At 46.8% G+C, this 25,615-nt stretch overlaps 2 protein-coding genes across 5 annotated transcripts; one reads left to right on the top strand and one right to left on the bottom strand.

The window, feature by feature from the left end:
- Positions 1-382: 382 nt before the first annotated feature.
- On the bottom strand, positions 383-18,559 carry klhl5 (kelch-like family member 5). Of its 4 annotated transcripts, XM_034291006.1 has the most exons (16): positions 18,173-18,559; positions 12,854-12,997; positions 9,752-9,940; positions 7,979-8,115; positions 7,685-7,881; positions 7,356-7,568; positions 6,310-6,379; positions 4,509-4,625; positions 4,332-4,381; positions 4,054-4,228; positions 3,122-3,197; positions 2,757-2,843; positions 2,602-2,676; positions 2,068-2,205; positions 1,684-1,855; positions 383-1,487 (listed from the first exon to the last, which is right to left on the bottom strand). In XM_034291006.1, the coding sequence occupies exons 2-16, from the start codon at positions 12,982-12,984 to the stop codon at positions 1,413-1,415; spliced, it is 1,902 nt and encodes a 633-aa protein (XP_034146897.1). In that variant the 5' UTR covers positions 12,985-12,997; positions 18,173-18,559; the 3' UTR covers positions 383-1,412. The 4 variants fall into 4 exon arrangements, with proteins under 4 accessions (XP_034146897.1, XP_034146898.1, XP_034146895.1 ...); XM_034291007.1 differs by lacking the exon at positions 12,854-12,997 and having other exon boundaries at positions 18,173-18,558; XM_034291004.1 differs by lacking the exon at positions 18,173-18,559 and having other exon boundaries at positions 12,854-14,446.
- Positions 18,368-25,596, top strand: LOC105020834. The gene is made up of 9 exons (XM_029118132.2): positions 18,368-18,445; positions 19,300-19,633; positions 20,469-20,696; positions 20,851-21,099; positions 21,337-21,420; positions 21,717-21,794; positions 23,075-23,110; positions 24,518-24,585; positions 24,677-25,596. The coding sequence occupies exons 2-8, from the start codon at positions 19,537-19,539 to the stop codon at positions 24,559-24,561; spliced, it is 816 nt and encodes a 271-aa protein (XP_028973965.2). The 5' UTR covers positions 18,368-18,445; positions 19,300-19,536; the 3' UTR covers positions 24,562-24,585; positions 24,677-25,596.
- The last annotated feature ends 19 nt before the right edge of the window (positions 25,597-25,615 follow it).

Raw genomic sequence — 25,615 nt, 5'->3', positions numbered from 1 at the left:
CAGTTTATTGCTATTCATTGGTTTCTTGCCACAGCATTTTCGGATTTAAGGTCATTCTCATGCTGCATGACCCAACCTTTTATAAGCTCCAAATGATAGGTCCCCCTGATATTCACTTGTAGAATTTCCTGATAAAAGTCATAATTCCCTCAATGATTGCAAGCTGCTAGAGATGAGGCCAAAAAGCAGCCCCAAACCATGATGCTCACACCACCATACTTAGCGGTTGGAATCAGGTTTTGGTGTTGCTATGCAGTACCTTTCCCTCCTCCAAGAATAGCATTTTGGCCTTCTGGCAAAAAGGGCTATTTTTGTCTCGTCAGTCCTTGGAACACTGTTCTAACTGTGATGCAGAAACCACCAACACAAGGGCAAAAGGGAATATAGTGAATTTATCATGATCATCATGAATATTTTTTATTGTTCATATTGGAGACATCAATGTGAATTACCAATGTCTTATGAATTACCAATGTCAGCAGCCCTTGACTACTTGTAGGCCACAGTACTCTATGTGCTGTACTACCTCAGAGGCCATACATATTAAAAAGGCCATAGATATACATATCTAGATATACAGAGGCCATACATATCCACTGTATATATTATATAACCATATCAATCCCAATGCTCTGAATATGCATTACTATTGCCTGTCTCTATTGCATTATAGAAACACTCCCACCTTAGACATTGCAGATTGAAACCAATAACCCAATAAATCTGATCTGAGGACATCTAGTGGATGAATCTCATCCAGTCTTTAACTAGTACTCCATTCTATAAGACCATCCTGGATCTGCCAAAGTAGCAAACAAGCTAAACAACAAAGTACCTGACAACCTGTCTGTCAACACACTGGCTGCATCCACGTTTGCACACACACACACACGTTTCAGATTTAACACACGCTTCAGATTTAACACACGCTTCAGATTTAACACACGCTTCAGATTTAAACGATTTTGAATTTTTGAAATGAGTTTGTTTGGCTTGGTTCAAGCATTTTCTTGATTTTGAATTTTTTAAACACTGTTCAACTCTCCATTTTGCACTTAGTCTGCTCTCAAAATAGAGGGCTGGTTCCAGTGCGTGTTCTTGTTTAATACTTGAGGACCCAAATCCCCTTCAGGATGATAAAGAAACAGTGACCTTTGGAGGACGTCACCAATCCTCACGAGTAAAAAGGCTGGTTAGGTATAGAAATACTGTTTAATCTCATTTCCTGTATCCTTAAGGAATGTGAAAGTGTGATGGCGAAAGAGACACTTTAATAAGCGTTATATCTAATCCAGCTTAATGTATCAAATGTTTCTTCCTGGTTTGGTTGAAATGGTGGCATCAAACTTTCTGTCATTGAAGGTAACCCTGGAGACCAGAAAAGTGGGAGGACAAATGCCAACCGAACATTTTCAGGTGTGTGTGTTTGTCGTCAGTTTGACAGCCACCACGCAGGCCCCAGCTCGGCCCAGGCACAGCGGAGCCACCTAGAGGAGAAACAGGGAACTGACATAACCACCCAGAGGCACGTCCCACAACAGTCATCAAGTCAGAGGAAACGCCTCCACGGAAATCCAAACCAGGTCCAACGAACTCAAATTAGAAGCTGTTTGAAATAATGACCTTCACCTTCCAAAGGTCACAATGATAAAGCTTTTTTTTTTGGAGAGGATGGGTGCGTACCTGCGCCCACTCGTTGGTCTGGGGGTCGTAGGCCTCGACAGCGCTCAGGTAGACCGCCCCGTCATAACCACCGACTGCATAGAGACGGTCTCCAAGGAGACACACACCTACAGCGTCACGGCTGATACTCATGGACGCTACTGCCGTCCACGCGTCTGTCTGAGGGTCATATCTGCACACACACACACACACACACACAATTGAGGACACAAACATGCCTCAGTAGTCACACCAACTTACAAATCAGTCATTACCAGTACCTATCCAGTTGTATGCACACAAAACCACACCCTAAAATGTCACCATGTCATTTGCACCCGCGACACACACACACACACAAACACACACACACACACACACACACACACACACACACACACACACCTCTCCACACAATCGCTGAGTCTTGATGCCAGGCTGGAGGCGGGAGCGTCGTGTCCTCCAATAGCATACAGGAAACTGTTCCACGTAGCCACGCCCACCCCGCCACGGCGCTTGGCCATTGGAGCGCAGCAGCTCCACCTGGTGGTGTGTAGGTCACAACACAGCCTCATTGTGTTTGTGTTGTAACAGAAAGCTACATGAGGAAACATCATTCAGGAGTTCACAGCTTGTTACAGCCCGCCCAATAATTATCTGACCTGTCCATTTTAAAACAGCAAGACACATGGAATCTGTCGTCATTTTACAATTCTAACCCTGCTCCATAGATCAGGGTTTTACCTACCGGGTCGGACCAGTTTACTTGGTTGCAGATGTCATTTATTACTCAGTTAAGGAGACGCCACAGTTCATTAGCACTGCATTTGTGTGTTACAGAAACTCTGATATACGGACCAAATAGTTAACCTCACTGTGGATGGGTAAAGACAGGACCGAATCAGGCACGCACATGCACGCACGCACGCACGCACGCACCTGTTGGTGTGGGGGTCAAAACACTCTACCGAGCGCAGACAGGAGCTTCCATCACGACCTCCTACTGCATATAACCTGGAGGGAGAACCGCTCAGTTAAGTGAGGGACCTCTGCTTGCATTTGTGTGTGTGTGTGTGTGTGTGTATTTAACATACTTCCCGTTGAGGACTGCAACTCCCACAGTAGATCGAGGCGTGGCCATACTGGCTATGAAGCTCCACTGACGAGCCTGAGGATCCCACCTAGAACGAACACACGCACGCACGCACACATACACACACACACACACACACTTTAGATTTGAAGTCAACATAAAACTAGGCTAACAGGTGTGTAGACTATCACTATACATGAGATATACAGTTTACATTCAGAAGATCTTCATCCTCAAAAACAAAAGTGTACTGTTGACACAAATCTGTTATTGTGCTTTTCATTTTATTTCTTATGGAATGTGAATAAATATTTCCCAAAGCCAATGAATAAAGATGGATTAATTTCTGAATGAAGAAGGACCCACCTCTCTACAGTGCTGAGGTAGCTCCAGCCATCATGACCTCCTACTGCATACATGGGACCTTCTAGTACTGCCACACCTAGGATAACATGACCTCATATATTAACACACAACCACACCTAGGATAACATGACCTCATATATTAACACACAACCACACCTAGGATAACATGACCTCATATATTAACACACAACCACACCTAGGATAACATGACCTCATATATTAACACACAACCACACCTAGGATAACATGACCTCATATATTAACACACAACCACACCTAGGATAACATGACCTCATATATTAACACACAACCACACCTAGGATAACATGACCTCATATATTAACACACAACCACACCTAGGATAACATGACCTCATATATTAACACACAACCCCACAACCACACCTAGGATAACATGACCTCATATATTAACACAGAACCACACAATCACACCTAGGATAACATGACCTCATATTAACACACACATTGGTAGCTCTTCACTATCCAAATAATTAAGCAGAGAGTCTTCTAGCCGTTATCACCACCCGAGCAAGTTGTGCAGGTCCCCACCCAGCCTGGATCTGTGTGTGTTAGTGAGTGTGTGTGTGTCTGTGTGTGTTAGGGAGTGTTGAGTCTCACCCAGCCCGTGTCGGTGTGTGGACATGTGTTAGGGAGTGTTGAGTCTCACCCAGCCCGTGTCGGTGTGTGGACATGTGTTAGGGAGTGTTGAGTCTCACCCAGCCCGTGTCGGTGTGTGGACATGTGTTAGGGAGTGTTGAGTCTCACCCAGCCCGTGTCGGTGTGTGGACATGTGTTAGGGAGTGTTGAGTCTCACCCAGCCCGTGTCGGTGTGTGGACATGTGTTAGGGAGTGTTTAGTCTCACCCAGCCCGTGTCGGTGTGTGGACATGTGTTAGGGAGTGTTGAGTCTCACCCAGCCCGTGTCGGTGTGTGGACATGGGCGGCATGACGCTCCAGGTGTTGCTGTGGGGGTTGTAACACTCCACGGTGTTCAGGGTCTTCAATCCGTCACGCCCCCCCACCACATACAGCCGCTGGTCCAACACACACACGCCGAACTGCAGCCGACGCCCACTCATCACCGCCACCTGCCAACCAGGTTTCATCTCGGTCACGGTTTCTTGTCTTTGAGCACCTTGAAATGCGTCCTTCTGAAGTCGTGTGCCATATTGTGACGTTTCTTTTGATTACCTGGCGCCAAGAATCCCTTCGGAGACAGTACTGCTCGATACTGGTGGCCCCTGGAAACACAAAAAAGTAACATGATTGTGGGGAACCCGAACATTATTCCTATAATAAACTAGTTTCCCCAAACCTAACTTTAACAGGAAAGTCTTAAGCTTAACCCTAAACCTAAATCGAACTAACCTTTGGTAGCGTCCATGCCTCCAACGGCGAACATGACTCCAACCGTAGCTTTGCGAGGTCTAGTTCTGGGGCTCTGCAGCAGGGGGCGCCGTTGAGGCAAGAGGTGGTACTTCATACCTGCACAATCCAATCAAGTCATTCAACACAGCACATCCGTCAGCCAGTCAGTCAATGAATCAGTCCGTAAAGCAATCAACCAATCAATGAAGGTACATCAGTAAAGGATGTGACTCAAACAGACGTCATGCCTTAACTGCTATTCTGGTGCTTTTAGACCTGACTGCTGCCTTTGACACTGTGGATCATGGGAGACTTTTATCACGCCTTGAACACTGTAAGCATCAAAGGAAACCTGAAGTGGTTCCAGTCATACCTGACAGATAGGCGCTTCTCGGTTCACCTAGCCGAATATTCTTAGACTACGGTACTTCTCACCTGGGGGGTCCCTCAAGGCACCCCTTTCTCACCTGGGGGGTCCCTCAAGGCACCCTTTTCTCACCTGGGGGGTCCTTCAAGGCACCCTTTTCTCACCTGGGGGGTCCCTTTTTAAGAAGCACAAATATTTCCTTTCACGGCTTTGCTGATGATGTACAAATCTATTCGTCGATGAAAACTATAACAAAAGATTTTGTGCCGCCCTTGTCAGACTGCTTAAAGGACATCAAAACTTGGATGTCTTTAAACTTTCTCACTCTTAATGAAAGTAAGACAGAGATCAATATGTGTGGAGACTTGTGTGGTTGATCCACTTGGTACTCTGGGCCATTTAGCTTCTCACAGTCGATCCTTTGTTAAGAATCTTGGTGTTACTTTTGATAGCTCCTTCAAAATTTTTAAGGCGGATTAGTTCAGTTGTCAAAATGAGCTTCTTTCATTTAAGACTTTTAGCAAAAGTTAAGGTCCATCTCTCGTTACCCATGCTTTTATTACTTCCTGGCTAGATGATTGTACATGGGGGTAGGACAGTCATCTCTGCATCGGCTCCAGTTAGTACAGAATGCAGCTGCTCATCTTTTGACTGGAAAATGAAAGCGTGAACACATAACACCAGTATTGGCCTCCCTCCCTTGGCTTCCTGTCCTTTTCAGGATTTATTTTAAGATTGTATTGCTTGTTTTCAAGGTTTTAAATGGGTTGGCTCTTTCACCGCCATTCTCCAGTTAGAGCACTGAGGTCAACTAACTAGAGCCTTTGCGACGGGTGCCCCCATCCTCTGGAATAGCTCACCTCTGCACATTAGAGCTGCGCAGGCTCTACTAACTTTTAAATCGTTGCTAAAGAAACACCTTTTCGCTCTGGCTTTTAATCCTAGCTGACTTTGGCATCAGATGTCTTTTACTGTGCTGCTGTTCTGTTTATTTTCTTTTTATTTGTTAGTAACTTTGTACTTGCTCATTCATGTATCTGATCCTTATCCTGTTCAGCACTTTGGTAAACCATGGTTGTTTTTAAATGTGCTATATAAATAAAGTTGACATTGACATTACTGCTGCTAGCAGTATTGTCCTCCCCTGGCAGTTCGCCTGACCCCACACTGGTCTAAACGCGGGTCCTCTGCTTCACAACTCTTGAGCATCTTCCTTGACAATATTCCAACTGTTTGAGTTACACAAAAGCTACCAATCGGATCGCCCTGTGGGCAATGTTTCTAGCTAACTGTGGGGTGTGCTTATATCTACAACACTCACCCCTCCTAAACTGGCTACACAGCACGCCACCACAGACGTTCTGGGTCACGGCACCAATTAAAATCAGCGTGCTGTTGCTAACCATTTAGCTTCCACCTGCGATTATGACCTACCTTCCATTAGAAGCCTCTGACACTCCACACTGTCTCTGAGAAGAGGGTTAGACTCCAAGTCTGCCAGGAACTACAGAGAGACGGAGAGAGAAGCCTGTTAAGAGCAGACGAGGGCTCATTACCACATCAGACTGGACATGAGGTTGTATGTGGCTCAACACCAGGTCAAATCAGAAACAAGTATTGGGCATGTAGCACAGTAGTCATAGAGAACCGGGCCCATATCTCCCAAACAAGGCTCTTCACAGGATAAGGGCGTCTTTGAGAGTGTCTGCTGAGAATATAAATGTATAGGATGTGGTGTCATTAGCGGCGACCACAGACACACACCATCAGGGGGCGATGCATCAGTGAACTGCCTGGGAGTCTGAATGACAAACAGAGCATTGGAAACGACATCATTTACATTTAGATAGGACTGTGTGTGCGTGTGTGTGTGTGTGTGTGTGTGTGTGTGTGTGAGAGTGTGTGTGAGTGTGTGTGAGTGTGTGTGAGTGTAAATATAGCTGATAGAAGAGGAATGGACGTATCGGGGGATTTTGGTTCCCCAAAAATTTATTTGTAGTTTTTATGGAATACAAGAAGTGTGTCTTGTTCTTTCTGAATCAATCAAAAGCAGGTCAGAAGAAACCGTCCCTCTCCCTGTCGCTTCTCCTCTCTTGCTCTTTCCTGTTATCACTCTCATCCCTCCATCCCTCTCATCCTTCCCTCATCCCTCCGTCCCTCTCATCCTTCCCTCATCCCTCCGTCCCTCTCCTCCTTCCCTCATCCCTCCGTCCCTCTCATCCTTCCTTCAACCCTCCGTCCCTCTCATCCTCCCCTCATCCCTCCGTCCCTCTCATCCGTCCCTCAGCCCTCCGTCCCTTTCATCCTTACCTCATCCCTCCTTCCCGCTCATCCTTCCTTCAACCCTCTGTCCCTCTCATCCTTCCCTCAGCCCTCCGTCCCTCTCATCCTTCCCTCAGCCCACCGTCCCTCTCATCCTTTCCTCAGCCCTCCTTCCCTCTCATCCTTCCCTCAGCCCTCTTCGCGTCAGACAGACCGACCTGGGGTTTCAGTAAAGGCAATCGTATGTGAGCGAGGAGCGACGGCAGGTGGGGTTGCCGGGCAGAACAGTCGTGGCGGACCCAGTTCAGTAGCGCCGTAACCACGGTCTCCTCATCGGAAACATTCATATCGTCTGAGGACAACAACCTGTCCATCTCGTCCAGGGGGAGAAGGAGAAACTCCTGACCTTCTACAACCTGCACAAAGTTCTCCTGAGACCGAGAGAGACAGAGAGAAAGCTTTTAAACATCTTGGAATTGAACTGACATAAACTAACAGCAGTGAGGGGAGTGTGTGTGTGTGTGTGTGTGTGTGACAGAGGACCTACCATGGTGTAGCTGTGTGCTGTAGAGTGGAGGTGGGTACAACCCTGCGCATCAGCGTAGCTGCGTATTCCCAGACAGTTGGACGGGTGTAGCTGCCTGATGAGGAAGTTACAGCAGGCCTGGACCACCGCTGACAGCTGGAGCAGACACGACGCCGACAGAACACTCTCGATGGTCTCCTCCCTCAGCTCCACACGACCTGGGGCAAACACACCCACCAGCATGGTATCAGAGGCCGCCTCCGCGAGTGGGAAGAGGCGGGACATTCCCCCGTCACACAGGATGCAAGTGGGTACCTGTGTAGGCGTACTGCACCAGCGCCCACAATGCATCTGGGTCCACCCCCTCCATCTTAACCTCTTCCTGTTTGGCCTCCAGGACATCACTGGTGAACATGGCTGCGAAATAATCTGATACCGAAGACAGAACCAGCCTGGAAAGAAGGGGGAGGAAAAGAAAGTTGACAATCTCTGTAAAAACTTTGTCCAAAAGCTCATCCATGCTAAGCTGTGTGAAATGTGGAGCAGGTTGGGGTCTGGTGACATCATCACAAAATGATAAAAGCACAAACAAAAATGTAAACGGCACAAACGGAGCACAGATTATTAACCCCTTTTATGTTGGGTGGGGGGCCGACTTCACGCAGGTTCAAGATTTGAATATTGCCATCGTGGAAAAGTCCACTATTCAGGGAAAAACTATGAAGAAAAAAGTCAGAAGAAACTCTCAAAACACAGATAATAGTTGATAATTTCAATGTTTTAATTGCATGGGAACAGGTCAAGAGCAAAGTTCTATGGGATGTTCTGCCTTCATATTGTTGCTTTTACCTTTTTATACGCCGCTTTGTCCATTCCCAAAATACTATTGTCTTCTGATCAAGATACATACAAAGAAACAAGATGTCACACAAACATGAAAACAGGACAGAATGCTACGCTCTCATGGCAACCATAGCTCTAGTTCAGAGTTGATAGACCTTCTGGTCTGATTTCCAACTTGTTACTGTTCTGCTCAAATGAAAGGAACAGAAGAGACACAAGCAACTTCACCTTGGAACAGTCTTCAGCTGGGCCACTGATAGAAGAGCTTAAGGCCTGACACCTTCTGTTGGGGCCACTACCACACCCAGGAACAGGACTTGCTGACCAAGGTCTTTGACTATCCTTGGCTCGGCTGAACAGCCTAAAGAAATTGGGGCCTAGTCTAATCTAACACAGTCCATTTATTACACTGGATTTTGGATAGCAGGCCTCTACCAGCTTTGCACACTAGGATTTGCAAAGCTGGTGCTTTGCAAATCCCCCCCCCCCCAGTCTGAGGTCCAGTGGATTCTTGATATTTTTTACCCAAGGACCTCACAATATCTTTTTCTTATTTTTTTTCCACTAACTGGTTATTTGTCAAATCACATGAGATATTTTAATAAGTTAATCTGACCAATTAGTCAAAAAAACATCAGAACTGGACTGCCTGTGTAACAACAGCTAACAGCAAATTAAAGCAATCAAATCAGAGTTCTCTCTCTTCAGACTGAGGATTATGAAGATAAAGACATAAGAGGAGAGGGACCCCAAGATGGAGATATGGACTGATACAGAGATGGAAAGATAAAAGAGGGATACTGAGAGAGGCGTGTGGGGAAATGACAGAGAGAAAAGTAAGAAATAGAAAGGGAGAGAATTAGAGAAACAAAGATAAAATATTATTTAATTTGATTTTTGACAAAGTAAGAGCACTTTTTGTGCGAGGCGAAGCAAGGATGTTACACACACCAACTCAGATCTACCAGGCAGGATGTCATCGCCCAAAACATCTCAGATCTACCAATCAGACAATGTCAGATGACACTGCCGTTTCCTTAGAAAGACGTTTCACAAGACGTGTGACACATCTGGTATTTGACACCAGTACAGGATATCAGATGAGCAACATTTTCCCTCCTTCAGTTCCCCTTTATACTGGCAAACACACAAGGCTATAGAACAATGCTGAATGACTGTGTGTGTGTGTGTGTGTGTGTGTGTGTGTGTGTGTGTGCGCGCATGTGTGTGTAGCGAGCGTTGTACCTGTGCGCAGGTATCCTGCGATCCCCGGCCACCAGGGTGACGTCACAGAGCTGTTTGGTGCGGAGGTAGGTCTCCATCCGGCCGAAGGTCAGGTCAGCGTGGCGGGGGGCCAGGTACACACTGTCCTCGGCACACGCGCACGGCTCCATTGATACACATGAGGACAGCGTGGCACTGCTGTTGGACGTCCTGCACGCGCGTTCACACGCACACAAATATGGAGAAGGACAACACGACTGCTCACTGCAACGGTACTGCTGATATACACGGCTCAAAAAAAATTGAGGGACCCTGAAATCACACATCTGGTCTCGAACTACATACATTTAAGATCAAAATCTTTACTGAAAGTTGTGTAATTCGTTGAGAAAAAAATGGCGTAACAACCAACTCACCAAGAAATTGAGGGCTGGATTCAAACTCACATCAAAAATCTAAATAAACAATTGAAAATCACAGGCTGCTCCAACCCACGTGGATTTTATTACAGCAACTCATAATGTGACTCAGTAGTGTGTGTGTGTGTGTGTGTGTGTGGCCCCCACGTGCCTGTATGCAATCTGGATAACGTCTGGCCATGCTCCTGATGAGATAGTGGATCATGTCCTGGGGGATCTCCTCCCAGACCTGGATCAGGGTATCAGTGAGCTCCTGGACAGTCTGTGGGGCTATTTGGGGGTGTCGGATGCACCGATACATAACGTCCCAGAGGTTCTCAATTGGATTCAGGTCTGAGGAACGTGAGGCCCAGTCAATGGCATCAATGCCATTGTCATCCAGGAACTGCCTACACACTCTGGCCACATGAGGCCGGACATTAGGAACCCAGGGCCCACTGCACCAGGGGGAACCCAGGACCCACTGCACCAGGGGGAACCCAGGACCCACTGCACCAGGGGGAACCCAGGACCCACTGCACCAGGGGGAACCCAGGACCCACTGCACCAGGGGGAACCCAGGACCCACTGCACCAGGGGGAACCCAGGACCCACTGCACCAGGGGGAACCCAGGACCCACTGCACCAGGGGGAACCCAGGACCCACTGCACCAGGGGGAACCCAGGACCCACTGCACCAGGGGGAACCCAGGTCCCACTGCACCAGGGGGAACCCAGGTCCCACTGCACCAGGGGGAACCCAGGTCCCACTGCACCAGGGGGAACCCAGGTCCCACTGCACCAGGGGGAACCCAGGGCCCTAACAGCGGTCAGGATACCGTTGGCTAGAATGTGGAGGTCTGTGAGACCCTCCAAGGATATGTCTCCCCAAGACCATCACTGACCCACCGCCAAACCGGTCATGCTGGATGATGTTGCAGGCAGAATAACATTCATCACGGCGTCTCCAGACTCGGTCACGTCTGTCACATGTGCTCAGGGTGAACCTGCTCTCATCTGTGAACAGAACAGACCTGCCAATTCTGGTGTTCTCTGGCGAATGCCAATCGAGCTGCACGGTGCTGGGCTGTGAGCACAGGTCCCACTTGAGGATGTCAGGCCCTCATGGACTTTGTTTCTGACATTTTGTAGGGCTCTGGCAGTGCTCCTCCTGTTCCTCCTCGCACAAAGGAGCAGATACCGATCCTGATGCTGGGTTTATGCACTTCTAAGGCCCTGTCCAGATCTCCTCGTGTAAAGGCCCGTCTCCTGGTCTCTCCTCCATGCTCTTGAGACCGTACTGGGAGACACAGCAAACCTTTTCTCGATAGTACGTATGGATGTGCCATCCTAGAGGAGCTGGACTACCTGTGCAACCTGAATGGGCTGCAGGTACCACCTCATGCTGCCAGTAGTGACAAGGACAACAGAATCAGTCCAGAAGGATCAGGAGAGAGCAATTGACACCACCTGCAAAACCATTCCCTTTTTGGGGGTTGTCTTGCTGTTGCCTCTCCAGTGCACCTGTTGTCACTTTCATGTGCACCAAAACAGGTAACATTGATTCACAACCACTTATGCTTCCTAACTGGACAGATTGACATCCCTGAAGTTTAATTGACAGTTATGGATTTTCCAATATTTCTTATATTATAAGTTATATTTTGTCGTCTTGTCTCTTTCGGCATGGCATTAATTTTCCGTTTCTATAGGCACAACCAAATTGACAGAAACAAACATTACCACAAATATCAATCTGAATTTAACCACAATTTGTAAAAAAGAAACAAGTGGCACCCAAAGAGTTGACGCAAAAGGGAATGATTTTCTCTAGCTCAAATAAATAGTTAACTACGCAGACCACCTTCATCAAGTATATTGGAGCAAGACGAAAAGGATTTTAAACAGACAAATTGGTAAATATAAACTAAATATAAGAGATTGAAGAGGAGAAAGTGAGGGAAATAAAAGATGGGGAGAAAGTTGGAAAGATTAGAGAATAGGGAAAAAAGTAAAGACTGAAAGGAGATTCGGAGAATGAAAGGAAAGGAGTGAAGGAAGAGAGAGAAAGAAAAAATAGGAAAGAGCGGCTGAATCAGAGACTTTGGAATTCCACCTGCATTCCTCCCACTCACAGGAATGTCATTTAGAATTCAGACACTCTGCTAAAAATATCTCCCATCAGCCTGGATATTCAGGAGTGTGTGAATCTCACACACACACACACACTCTCTTTCCCTCTGTCTATCGCAATGTCTCCTTTAAGTGTCTTTCACCCATGCCAGAGACAGACAGACAAGACACAGAAAGACAAGACACAGATGAGACATGCAGTACTCTCACTAGAATTAAACAAATAGAACAATCTCTCACAATTTTCCTGTGTGCGTGTGCGTATGAGTGTGTGTGAGTGAATCAGCAGTTTTCATATCATGACTGTTCGTCTGTGTGTGTACTGGCGCGTGCATGAGTGTCGGCAGTCTTCATATCTCTAACCATGAAACGTTTTCAATAGCATAATCAACACAGACATGGGTCGACGTGGATTAGTACTGTTAAAGTCATATAAGATTCACATTTTCCATAACACATAACCTATGTACTGGAGAAAAAACTAATCAGATCGATATGCAAACCAGTATCCTATTTTTACATCTCCACGTGAAGTTGAATGTATTCCGTTCAAAAGAAACAACTTCCCGTCATCTTTCCGTTCTTGTCATACCTGCACGAGCTGGAGTCAGTGTCCGCGTGGTTGTTGTTGTCTTCAGCTCCCGGCGGCCCGGTCTCCTCTTCAGCTGCGGAAATAGCCGCCACGGCCGGCTGGGGAAACGAGCCCTCCCCGGGGCGCTCCATGTCTGCTACCGGCCTGGAGTGAGAGAAAGGCGGGGTGACCCACTCCGGCTGGCTAAAGGACCGCGGACAAGAAGAATTTCCAGCTGCTCCTACTGGGATAGCGGCGCGAATCCCGAAAGAATTATCCACGAACTTTCTGTTGTTGTTGGCATTACACAAACTATTGCCAGTGTAACTGCTGCTGCTGGCTGCTACAACACCGTTATTTCCCGTACTTGCGCCGTTTACGGATCCGTTACTGGTAGAACAGCCGCTAACAGACGGGCTCTTGCTTGCTCCAGTTCCTCTCCCACAAAAGAAGTCCTGTAAATTGGGATTATTGGGCGGAGGGGCCGCCTGCTGGCCGAACCACCTCCATCGGATCCGGAGGATCTGCTTCACGTCAAAGTCCTTCCGTGAAGAGGAGCTCGAGCCGCCGGTCGACATTCCAGCTCTCCAAACGGGAAGAAATGGCGGGGAGCTCGTGCCTTGTTACCGTCGTTACTGTACTACAGTTCTCTTGGCAACCGCTTACAACTGAGAGAGCGAGACTTGAAGCAGTCAAAAGGAGAGGAAAAAAGAGCGAAAGATAATGGAAAGAACGCGGAAAAGAGAGAGACAAACAGCACAACCCTGCTTTCGGTTCACAAGTGAACATGAAAGCTTTCACCTAGTCCCTGGTGCTCACTCTGTACCTACATACACACTCTCTGTCATCCACGCAAAGGCACAGAGGAGCTCGAAATTGGGCCACTTTACCAGGCCTAGTGTAGACTGTGTACTGACTTCACCACAGCAACACGCCCACATCCTTCATCCATATAAACTATGTAATAATTCATTGTGCCAAATGCATTATAAACAAACCAGGGACCACAGGCGAATGAATAATTCAACAGGAGATTACAGAAGATCTCCAAGGCAGAGTCTGACAGATTGAATAAGTGCTGAATGTTTGTTCATTATCCTTTTAAATAATGGATTGAAAAGAAATGAGGTGACAGATGACACCTTCTACATCTTTCTGCATTCCCTCTCTTCTACCGCTCCCCCCTAGAAACCAACAGATTTTGTCCTGCATTATATTATGGGGCTTCCGAACATAGTGGCACAGCCTCACTCCACACTTTAGTCTGAGCATCAGAGTGCAAGACATAGGGAATAGTATGCTATTCATGACACAAGCTCATTAGTCTCAACACATGTCCTTTTCTCTACCCCTGCTCTTCCCCTCCACCCTCTGTCTGTCTCATCCCTCTGTCTGTGTCTCATCCCTCTGTCTGTGTCTCATCCCTTTGTCTTACTCCCTCCTCTTCTAGTTCCCCAACCACTTGACCTTCTCTCCTCGTCCCCAAGGTGCCATCACCCTGGTGTTTTACATTGGGACCAGCCAGACACATTCTGGATTAACCCACAATGGCCAGACCATTTTAAAATCTACAACCGGAAAAAGCATGCACGCACAGACACACACACACACACACACACACCCACAAGTTTGTACAGCTACCCTCATGGGGACCAGAAAATAGAAATTGCATGCTCCCTTGCCCTAAACTTAACCCTAACCTTAACCTAAACCTAACCCTAACCTTAACCTCATTAAAGTAACATTTATGCCTAAACTTTACCTAGATGTAATGCCTAACCTTAACCCTAACCTTAACCAACAACGCCTGGACCTTAAAGAAACCCCAATTCTAACTATAAAATCAATTGTAATTTTGACTCTAAACCTAAACCCTGAGCCGGAAATTGACTTTTGCCTCACGGGGACCGGCAAAAGGTCCCAATTCGTTAATTTTTTTCTGGTTTTACTGTACTCATTGGGATATTTGGTCCCCATAAGTTCAGTAAGACCTAACACACACACACACACACACAGACAGAGGCTGTCTAATGGCCTCATTTTCTCAGGTCGATAAATCAATACAGGATCAATACAGAGCACTGCAGCTTTGAGATGCAAAATTACACAGGAGTGAAAGATAAATGGACTGTTAGCCTTGGGAGAAAGAAGGAGAGTTGGAATGAAACTCAAAGGAATATTTAAACTGAAGAGTGATTGGCGACTACATCCTTCAGACACATAATTATTGGTCGCTTGGCTGAGGCCTTCCACAGACAGCTACGTGATTGGTCCCTGTGCCAGAACTGGGCATGTATTGGGTCATAACTCAACTCGCAGACAGCTTTTTATGGTTCCAATCAATGTGCAGAAAGGTTAAAACAAACACACACACACACACACACACACACACACACAGACAGACAGACAGATCACACACACACACACAGCCAAACAAACAGGCAGATCACACACACACACACAGACAGACAGACAGACAGATCACACACACACACACAGACAGACAGACAGACAGATCACACACACACACACACAGCCAGACAGACAGGCAGGTACACACATTGCAAAGGTTTATGGCCCGAGAGTGAAATGTTCTCCATCTAGAGATAACTGATGACACCCAGTCAGTCATCCAGACATGGCGAAACATGATTAGAAATAACTGTCATAACAGAAAATCGACATCAAGAGGCCAGAAATATATATATAATAGGACTACTTCAATAAAATTTAATGATTTATCAGATGCTTCTACACACATAAACGCTTAATTCTTATTAATGCATCTAAAATTAATTAATTTTTTGTAGTTTGTATTTTCCCCTGGTGTTTTAACAGTCCTTGGCATCTACCATTTTTGGATTCATAGTTGTTTTCGTTGCCAAAATTGGCTCGCTTCTTATGTCAAACATCAAATACAGGGCCTGTAAGTGTGTTGATGGGAATTGGAAATGTGTATTTTCGCAGGGATCTGGAACACTCTGAGATCTGAGTGGATTTCACAGGTCAAAGCATGAGCCCCATGTAGCCCTCTAGGTTAAAGCTGACGTCGTTCACAACATCAGGACTTCCAAAAACAACCATCGTTGTTCACAACATTAGAAAATAACTATAGTCATCATGGTCAAACGGTTGCCAGGGACGCAACTTAAGAATGATTCTCCATTTCAAATCTAACAAATCTAGCATCACGTCTCGTTCATCTAGTGTTTCTCAACGGGGGCGTTCAGAGGACGACGGGGGGCGCTGGAAGCAATATTATGGAAAGGGGGGCGTTGAGGTGCCTTTGGGGGTCGTATGTTTTAAGGCAGGTTTACAACGATGATTCATCTATACAATTTCACCCACATGGGGTTTACTGTGTAGCTAAACTCTGGAAAATGGACGCTCTCTTTCTTGGTATTACCCGTGGAGGAATACCAATAATTTCGTATACAATTTCACCCACATGAGGGATACACTGTGAAGCCTTGTTATTGCAGGGTTTACACTTTTACCAGAGGGATATTCCACTGTCGGACTTCCCCTGAAAGCAACTTAGCGTCCAGCATCCAAACGCACATTAAAAGACTATTCAATACAGTGGCTTTGTTGACATGACTGCAATAAAACCAGGTGCAGGGCTCACTAAGTTAATCCTTCTGCTTTTACCTCTAGATAAGTACCAGCTTGCTCTCTGTTGGAACAATTCGTAAGAATGATTATCGTTTCGCATTTCTGATTGGCTGTTGTTAAATTAAGATATGAATGTTATATTGTTAGCTGTTTCTGATTGGCTGCTGTTTGTTTCCCTGGGAAACTAATACATCTGTTTGTCATTCAATTGTGTGCCTTTTTGATGATTTTTGATAAATACAATAGTAACAAAAAGAATAATAACAACAATAATAATAATCACAACAAAAATTATTATTAATATTCCGGAAAATTATCCTATATCTTATTTGATGAAGGGCAGTAATGGACCTGGATAATGGATAGGGGGGCGCTGGCCCAAAAACGGTTGAGAACCACTGAACTATTGTAGTGTTTACACTGGGAGCGCAATTCTGATCTTTTTACACTGATTCACATTTCTTCTGGCCAATCAATTTCTCTCTTTAGCCAGCAATTGAGGAAACATCTGAACTGGTTTGAGTTATTGTGAATAATTCTGTATCTCACATAGTCTAACATGAAGTGTTACATTTCATAAAATGCCTGTCATATTTTTTCCACAGTCACCTCTGACTGTGCCACTACGCATACAATGTGAGACGCATGTGAAGCCTTAACCAGGTTTAAGCACTGCCTTTGACACATCCATAAACATCAATGTGTAAAAGGAAGCGGGTTTAATATTTGACGAGGATGTATAGTATGTCTGCTGATGTTGCCCTTGCGTTAAGCCTGACCAGCCTGGGTTATCAGTACCAACTCGCAGCACTGACGTTCGGGAGTATGTGGCATGTCCACCAACAGTACATGGCATTCAGATTGCAGATCTACATAAATCAAGGGCATGTCAGCAGTTTTGAACCGACTCGGAGCGTGCGGAGAAGATGCTGTATGTAAGGGGTTTTGGGTTCAAATAAAGAATGTAAAATATGTAGTCTGTCTCCCTCTCTCACATGCACACGTCACTATTGTGTTGTTCATACGTTAATAGCCTACTATGTAAAACACCTAGCACTGCAAACCTGCTCCCACACTTCGTAAAAAAAATAAAGCCGGTGTTATGGCAGTTCTAGCCAAGACTGGACGAAATTATATATGAGGTCAGAGTGACATATGGTTCCGACAGTTACGCCTGAGTAACGCTTCCGTGTTCCTAGTGTAGCCAACCTTTACTGCGACTCACCGACCGAGTTACCCATCACCCTTATCACCAATCGTTATTAAAGCAAATGCGCAATAAATACATAACAACCATCAGTTGAGAAGGTACTTCGGCGTTCCGGCTATCTGGTCGCCCATTACGATTAGGTAGCCCTCCAATCGATACGTCAGAAGTTGTGCAAACTCTAGCCTAATCATCTGATTTAACTCTCGGCACAGATGCCGTTTTCGTTTGCTCGATAAAAAAAATGTAGTCACAACATAACCTTTGTTTCTTAATGGGATTTACATAGACTTGTATGCAATGTGTGGCTTCCTTAAAGCAATAGAAACATTGCAGAAAAATCTACAGGCCAGTTAAAACCCCCAGCTTTCCTCGGACTTCGCTGCTTCCAAAGCACCCTACTGGGTGAAGCTTTTCCTCTTTCTGACGCCTGCAAAATCTGCTTCCGCAGTGCATGACAGATGAACTGTCGCATTTAAGCAAGACAACAATTTCCTACCTTGTGTCCGATCACTCACCTTGAGGGGTTTTAATTATAGATTGTCAATAACTGCATCGCGTTTCCATGTGTTAGGCTATAGTCTGCTCTGTTGTCGTTGAAAAGCACCTCACTCAAAACGGAATATGTTCGCTATCTTCTCGGATTCTCTGAATGCAGAATTAACTAGGATGATCACGGCTGATAAAGTGAATTGTATTCCTTTCTATAGTCTGATGGAAAGACAGTTGAACGGAAATCAGTAAATACGGTTGTCATCGAGTCTGGAGCAAATCATATCGGCGTGCTGCAGGTGAGTGAAGATCATTTCTGTGACCAGTTAAGAGTACTAATCTGTCCCGAGCGCAGATCTATTTGAAAAGAGCGGTCCTCCCTTAGGTTTTCCCTGCACGTCACTATAGGAATGGTATGGGACATCGCGAGACTTCCGGGGACGCTTGTGAAGCGGACTCATCTGCGCTTAACTCCAATTGCAAAATGAATAGCCCTTAAACCTTACACCAGTGGAATTCAGTTTCGGTCCTAGGGAACAAAAACACTTCTAGTATTCAGACACACACACACACACCAGACAAATCAACTTGTCAACCTCTAGTCTAGCCTTATTTTCATAGAACACAGCAAGGTTCATCATTCTTACCAAATAAACACCATTAACCACATTCCCTCAGCAGAGGAGCTTTTCACAAGAGCGTTCAAATGTCTCTACCCCAACTAAGGTTCAGGAAATTATTAATGATCAACTGATAATTTTCTTCTATTTAGAAGTCTCATTACCAGAATTTATATAACATTGCTGGTTATCATGCTTACAAATGTTGATTTTTTTTGGTAAAAGTTTATGGTTCTTTTGAATGAATGGTTCACCACAGATTCACATGACTTATCCACATTTGGAAGTAATGTTATGTAAATGTTCATTATAGGTATTCATATTCAGGATGTTAACACTTTAATAATCTATTCTCTCTCACATCCTGTCGTTCAACTTTCTTCAAATTGCTCTCTATCTTTCACAATCTGTCTTTCTCTCAGTCTGACAGTTTCCGGAAGTTACACCGGAAGTTAAGAGGTGAGCCACATGTGGTTCGTTATACCTGACAGATGAGTGTAACAACGGATAACTTGTTTCTTGTGGAATTACAGACTCTTGATGACCTACCTCGTGGAATTACAGACTCTTGATGACCTACCTCGTGGAATTACAGACTCTTGATGACCTCCCTTGTGGAATTATAGACTCTTGATGACCTACCTTGTGGAATTACAGACACCTGATCACCTACCTTGTACAAATACAGACACTTCATCACCTGCCTTGTGGAATTACAGACAGCAACAAGAGACTGCTGTTAGAGGGCTAAAACGTGTGTGTGTCTTTGTATGGTATGTACCATGACATCATCAGATCCCAGCAAACTCTTCATCCTCGTCATCCTTGTCATCATCATCTGTCTCCCAGACATTCTGAGACCCAGAGGTAATCATTCTGGTCCACACTTTACGGGTAATGTTATGTGACACAAATATACTTAATATTTTTATCAGATAATCTACTCTGAACCGAAACACAAACCAGTATTTTAAGTGTTGCTTCCATGGTTTAAAAGATCCCAGAAATGTTACAAACTCTTAGTGAACACTTATTTGTCAAGATAATCCATCCTCCTTACAGTTGTCGCATATCAAAAAGCTGATTAAACAGCATCGTTTATTGCACCTGGGGACATTAAAAGGCCACTGTGAAATCTGCAGTTTTGTCAGACAACACAGTTCCACAGTCGTGTCACATTTAGAGGGAGAGTGCAGTTTAAATTTTAACTGCAAGAATGTCCACCAGAGCTGTTTCTGCTGAACTGAAAATTAATTTCTCAACCATAAGCAACCTCTGACATGGTTTTAGTCACTTCCACTCGGCCTCACAACTGTAGACTGTGTGAAACCACACCAGCTGCACAAACTACCAGAAACTATCCCCGGAAATCTCTACTGAAAGCTCCCGTCACACCCACATACTGACTGTTCTGATCCACACCCCCACCTTAATCAGGGGTCAACACATGCATCTCCACGGATGTTAAATCCACAGATTAGCGCCTTACTAACGTTTTCCCTCATGAAAGGTGCCCCGTTTGAAAACGTGCCTTTGGAATGATCAAGAACCATGAATCATTTGTCTCTCAGTACGGCAAAAGTATCTCCTTTTTTTTCTGTGGGTCACACATCAGGATTAAGTGAGCAGATAGAGCAGTGTCAGGTAACACGCGTTAAGCTACAACACACTCTCAAAATGATACTTCTCTTTCTGGCTGCAGTAACCTTCCACTGTATCACCTTTGACCCCTGCGGGCATCAGGAAGTGACAACACAGTGTGACCCCAAGCACACTCCTCTAGACCAGAAGCCTGTCTGCACTGGTAACACTAGTAATCCTGGTAACCCTGGTGACCCCAGGGAAAATATTTCCAGTTCCAAACTGACATGGTTACTGTGTGACACGGAGACAAACCTGTCTGGTCTCCATGGCAACACCCCGATGTCAGGTAGGAGGGCATGTCGCAAGTCGATCGCTGTTTATCGATTAACAATTTACTTTTAATTACTTTATGTGGGGGTCTCGAAATGCTTAGTTCCATATTGAGTCTCCCCCTCCCCTCTCCTCCTCCCTCCCTCTCTCCTCTCCACCCATCTTTCCAGGACTCAGCGTGAAGGCCTTGGTGGTGTGGGACAAGAGGAACATGACCGTCACTCTGCATAGCCGGAGGATGGAGGAAGACAACACAGAGGGAAGGGAAAAGAGGGACGAGGAAGAGCAAGGCAGGATCTACTGCTGTCTTCAGAACCGCCTCCCTTCCACACCCACCAATCACAGTTCATGTCTCATTCATGTCTACACCCAAGGAAACAACCACAATGTGACATCTGATGTGCACACATCAAACAGTGGTGAGGAGTACAACATGGCTTCCTAATCCTCATCTGTTTTCCATGTCCTGCACCTACACATTGCTCACCCATTCCACTTCCTGCACTCCATGTCATGTGACAGGAAGAGACCCGTACTCACACAGCTTATTGGTTGCTATGATGCAGAATGGTGTCATCAAGGTTAAGATCGACATACTGACAGTCTCTCTCTCTTGGTCTCTCTCTGTCTCTCTCTCTCTGTCTCTGTCCCTCTAGTTGACGACATGTGTGTGCTGGTGTTGGCTGTGTTTATGTTGTCCTCACTGACTGTGGTCTACATGAAGACACAATGCTGCAGAAGTGAGTCTCACACACACACAACCAAACACGCTGCCCTCTGTTGCAATATGCAGACTTGTTGAAGTGCGCGGAAGTCACCTCTCCGTCTCCTCCCCTGTGCTCTCCGTCTCCTCCCTCCCCTGTGCTCTCCGTCTCCTCCCTCCCCTGTGCTCTCCGTCTCCTCCCTCCCCTGTGCTCTCCGTCTCCTCCCTCCCCTGTGCTCTCCGTCTCCTCCCTCCCCTGTGCTCTCCGTCTCCTCCCTCCCCTGTGCTCTCCGTCTCCTCCCTCCCCTGTGCTGTCCGTCTACTCCCCTTCAGAGGAGCGCAGTGTGGTCCAGACTAAGGATGTCCGTCCAAACCAGGTGGTGGTCGGTGTCTCCCCTCAACTCTCCCAAGGTACACGTTCACCAAATATGTCATCACAGACAGTGCAAGGCAAAGGACCAATCCAAAGCCAGCAATGTTTGAATGAACAATATATGTTTGAAATGCAAAATGACACGACTGACCATGTGGTCTCTAGAGAACCTTAAGGACATGACTGACCATGTGGTCTCTAGAGAACCTTAAGGACATGACTGACCATGTGGTCTCTAGAGAACCTCAAGGACACGACTGACACTGTGGTCTCTAGAGAACCATAAGGACACGACTGACACTGTGGTCTCTAGAGAACCTCAAGGACATGACTGACACTGTGGTCTCTAGAGAACCTCAAGGACACGACTGACACTGTGGTCTCTAGAGAACCTCAAGGACACGACTGACACTGTGGTCTCCAGAGAACCTTAAGGACACGACTGAGACTGTGGTCCCTAGTGAACCTCAAGGACACGACTGACACTGTGGTCTCTAGAGAACCTTAAGGACACGACTGACACTGTGGTCTCTATAGAACCTCAAGGACACAACTGACACTGTGGTCTCTAGAGAACCTTAAGGACACGACTGACACTGTGGTCTCTAGAGAACCTTAAAGACACGACTGACACTGTGGTCTCTAGTGAACCTTAAGGACACGACTGACACTGTGGTCTCTAGAGAACCTTAAGGACATGACTGAGACTGTGGTCTCTAGAGAACCTTAAGGACACTGCTGACACTGTGGTCTCTAGAGAACCTTAAGGACACGACTGACACTGTGGTCTCTAAAGAACCTTAAGGACACTGCTGACACTGTGGTCTCTAGAGAACCTTAAGGACATGACTGACACTGTGGTCTCTAGAGAACCTTAAGGACAAGACTGACACTGTGGTCCCTAGAGAACCTTAAGGACACAACTGACACTGTGGTCCCTAGAGAACCTTAAGGACATGAGTGACACTGTGGTCCCTAGAGAACCTTAAGGACACGACTGACACTGTGGTTCCTAGAGAACCTAAAGGACACAACTGACACTGTGGTCCCTAGAGAACCTTAAGGACATGACTGACACTGTGGTCCCTAGAGAACCTTAAGGACACGACTGACACTGTGGTCTCTAGTGAACCTTAAAGACACGACTGACACTGTGGTCTCTAGTGAACCTTAAGGACACGACTGACACTGTGGTCTCTAGAGAACCTTAAGGACACGACTGACACTGTGGTCTCTAGTGAACCTTAAGGACACGACTGACACTGTGGTCCCTAGAGAACCTTAAGGACACGACTGACCCTGTGTTTTTCTTCCATAGGGCTCCTGAGTAGATACAGAACCTCACCGTGGACAAGTGAGTATTTGTGTGAGTGTGTGGTACCCGAAAGAATAGAAAAACATATGTGTATCTGTGGGGATTAGGGTTATGGTTTTGCCCATGACAACCACTGTCACTTCCACGGGTAACAGGCAGGGGTACCAGACAGTGTACGGACAAGTAACAGACGGGGGTACCATACAGTGTACAGACAGGTAACAGATGGAGGTACCAGTGTACAGACAGGTAACAGACAGGGGTACCAGACAGTGTACAGACAGGTAACAGATGGGGGTACCAGTGTACAGACAGGCAACAGACGAGGGTACCAGTGTACAGACAGGTAACAGACAGGGGTACCAGACAGTGTACAGACAGGTAACAGACGGGGGTACCAGTGTACAGACAGGTAACAGACGGGGGTACCAGACAGTGTACAGACAAGTAACAGATGGGGGTACCAGTGTACAGACAGGTAACAGACAGGGGTACCAGACAGTGTACAGACAGGTAACAGACGAGGGTACCAGTGTACAGACAGGTAACAGACGGGGGTACCAGTGTACAGACAGGTAACAGACAGGGGTACCAGACAGTGTACAGACAGGTAACAGACGGGGGTACCAGTGTACAGACAGGTAACAGACGGGGGTACCAGACAGTGTACAGACAGGTAACAGACGGGGGTACCAGTGTACAGACAGGTAACAGATGGGGGTACCAGTGTACAGACAGGTAACAGACAGGGGTACCAGACAGTGTACAGACAGGTAACAGACGGGGGTACCAGTGTACAGACAGGTAACAGACGGGGGTACCAGTGTACAGACAGGTAACAGATGGGGGTACCAGTGTACAGACAGGTAACAGAAGGGGGTACCAGTGTACAGACAGGTAACAGACAGTGTACAGACAGGTAACAGACGGGGGTACCAGACAGGGTACAGACAGGTAACAGACGGGGGTACCAGACAGTGTACAGACAGGTAACAGACGGGGGTACAAGTGTACAGACAGTGTACAGACGGAGATACCAGACAGTGTACAGACAGGAAACAGACGGGGGTACCAGTGTACAGACAGGTAACAGACGGGGGTACCAGTGTACAGACACGTAACAGACAGTGTACAGACAGTGTACAGACAGGTAACAGACGAAGGTACCAGTGTACTGACAGGTAACAGACAGGGGTACCAGACAGTGTACAGACAGGTAACAGACTGTCAGGGGTACCAGACAGTGTACAGACAGGTAACAGACTGTCAGGGGTACCAGACAGTGTACAGACAGGTAACAGATGGGGGTACCAGTGTACAGACAGGTAACAGACGGGGGTAAACACAGTGCTGGGAGAATGTCAATCAGACATCTCTACCAACTGACAACCTGTTGCTCCCTGTGGGTTTGTTGTGAACATAATAATGTTGTGTTCTTCTGGACAGACCAGTTGTCCCCCATCCCAGAAGAAACCATGAGAGGAGACTGAATTTGGCTCTGCATGGTTACTATGGTAACAAAACAGATATCAGTTCTAAAGACATGTAAATGTTATAATCGCCTGACATTCTCATCCAATCCTTTATTCCTTCCTCTCCCTCTAGCCCTCTACCTCCGTCCCTACCACGTCACCCCTCCCTCTAGCCCTCTACCTCCGTCCCTACCACGTCACCCCTCCCTCTAGCCCTCTACCTCCGTCCCTACCACGTCACCCCTCCCTCTAGCCCTCTACCTCCGTCCCTACCACGTCACCCTTCCCTCTAGCCCTCTACCTCCGCCCTACCACGTCACCCCTCCCTAACCCTCTACCTCCACCCTACCACGTCACCCCTCCCTCTAGCCCTCTACCTCCGCCCTACCACGTCACCCCTCCCTAACCCTCTACCTCCGCCCTACCACCTCACCCCTCCCTCTAGCCCTCTACCTCCGCCCTACCACGTCACCCCACCCTAACCCTCTACCTCCACCCTACCACGTCACCCCTCCCTTTAGCCCTCTACCTCCGCCCTACCACGTCACCCCTCCCTAGCCCTCTACCTCCGCCCTACCACGTCACCCCTCCCTAACCCTCTACCTCCACCCTACCACGTCACCCCTCCCTAACCCTCTACCTCCACCCTACCACGTCACCCCTCCCTCTAGCCCTCTACCTCCACCCTACCACGTCACCCCTCCCTAACCCTCTACCTCCACCCTACCACGTCACCCCTCCCTCTAGCCCTCTACCTCCACCCTACCACGTCACCCCTCCCTAACCCTCTACCTCCACCCTACCACGTCACCCCTCCCTCTAGCCCTCTACCTCCACCCTACCACGTCACCCCTCCCTAGCCCTCTACCTCCGCCCTACCACGTCACCCCTCCCTAACCCTCTACCTCCACCCTACCACGTCACCCCTCCCTAGCCCTCTACCTTGTCGCTCCCAAATATGTCAGAGGACAAAGAAGAAAGGGAGAGAAGACAAGAATTTCCAGATTGTGAAAAATGATGTTATTGTTTTAATGGATGAGACGGTGGAGTCTGTCTCTGAACACTGTGTGTG

Source organism: Esox lucius, chromosome 25 (genome assembly GCF_011004845.1).
Source record: "Esox lucius isolate fEsoLuc1 chromosome 25, fEsoLuc1.pri, whole genome shotgun sequence".
In the NCBI taxonomy this organism is placed as follows: domain Eukaryota; kingdom Metazoa; phylum Chordata; class Actinopteri; order Esociformes; family Esocidae; genus Esox; species Esox lucius.
The sequence above is the reverse complement of the archived record's forward strand: the minus strand, read 5'-3'. Positions and strand labels throughout refer to the sequence as shown.

Coding starts and splice junctions, on each gene's coding strand:
- klhl5 (XM_034291004.1), bottom strand. CDS start 13,410: ATGTCGACCGGCGGCTCGAGCTCCTCTTCACGGAAGGACTTTGACGTG. Junction 9,941..12,853: donor ACTGACTCCAGCTCGTGCAG/GTATGACAAGAA, acceptor ACGCGCGTGCAG/GACGTCCAACAGCAGTGCCA. Junction 4,229..4,331: donor GAAGGGATTCTTGGCGCCAG/GTAATCAAAAGA, acceptor CCTGGTTGGCAG/GTGGCGGTGATGAGTGGGCG.
- LOC105020834 (XM_029118132.2), top strand. CDS start 19,537: ATGGTATGTACCATGACATCATCAGATCCCAGCAAACTCTTCATCCTC. Junction 20,697..20,850: donor TGGCAACACCCCGATGTCAG/GTAGGAGGGCAT, acceptor CCATCTTTCCAG/GACTCAGCGTGAAGGCCTTG. Junction 21,421..21,716: donor GAAGACACAATGCTGCAGAA/GTGAGTCTCACA, acceptor ACTCCCCTTCAG/AGGAGCGCAGTGTGGTCCAG.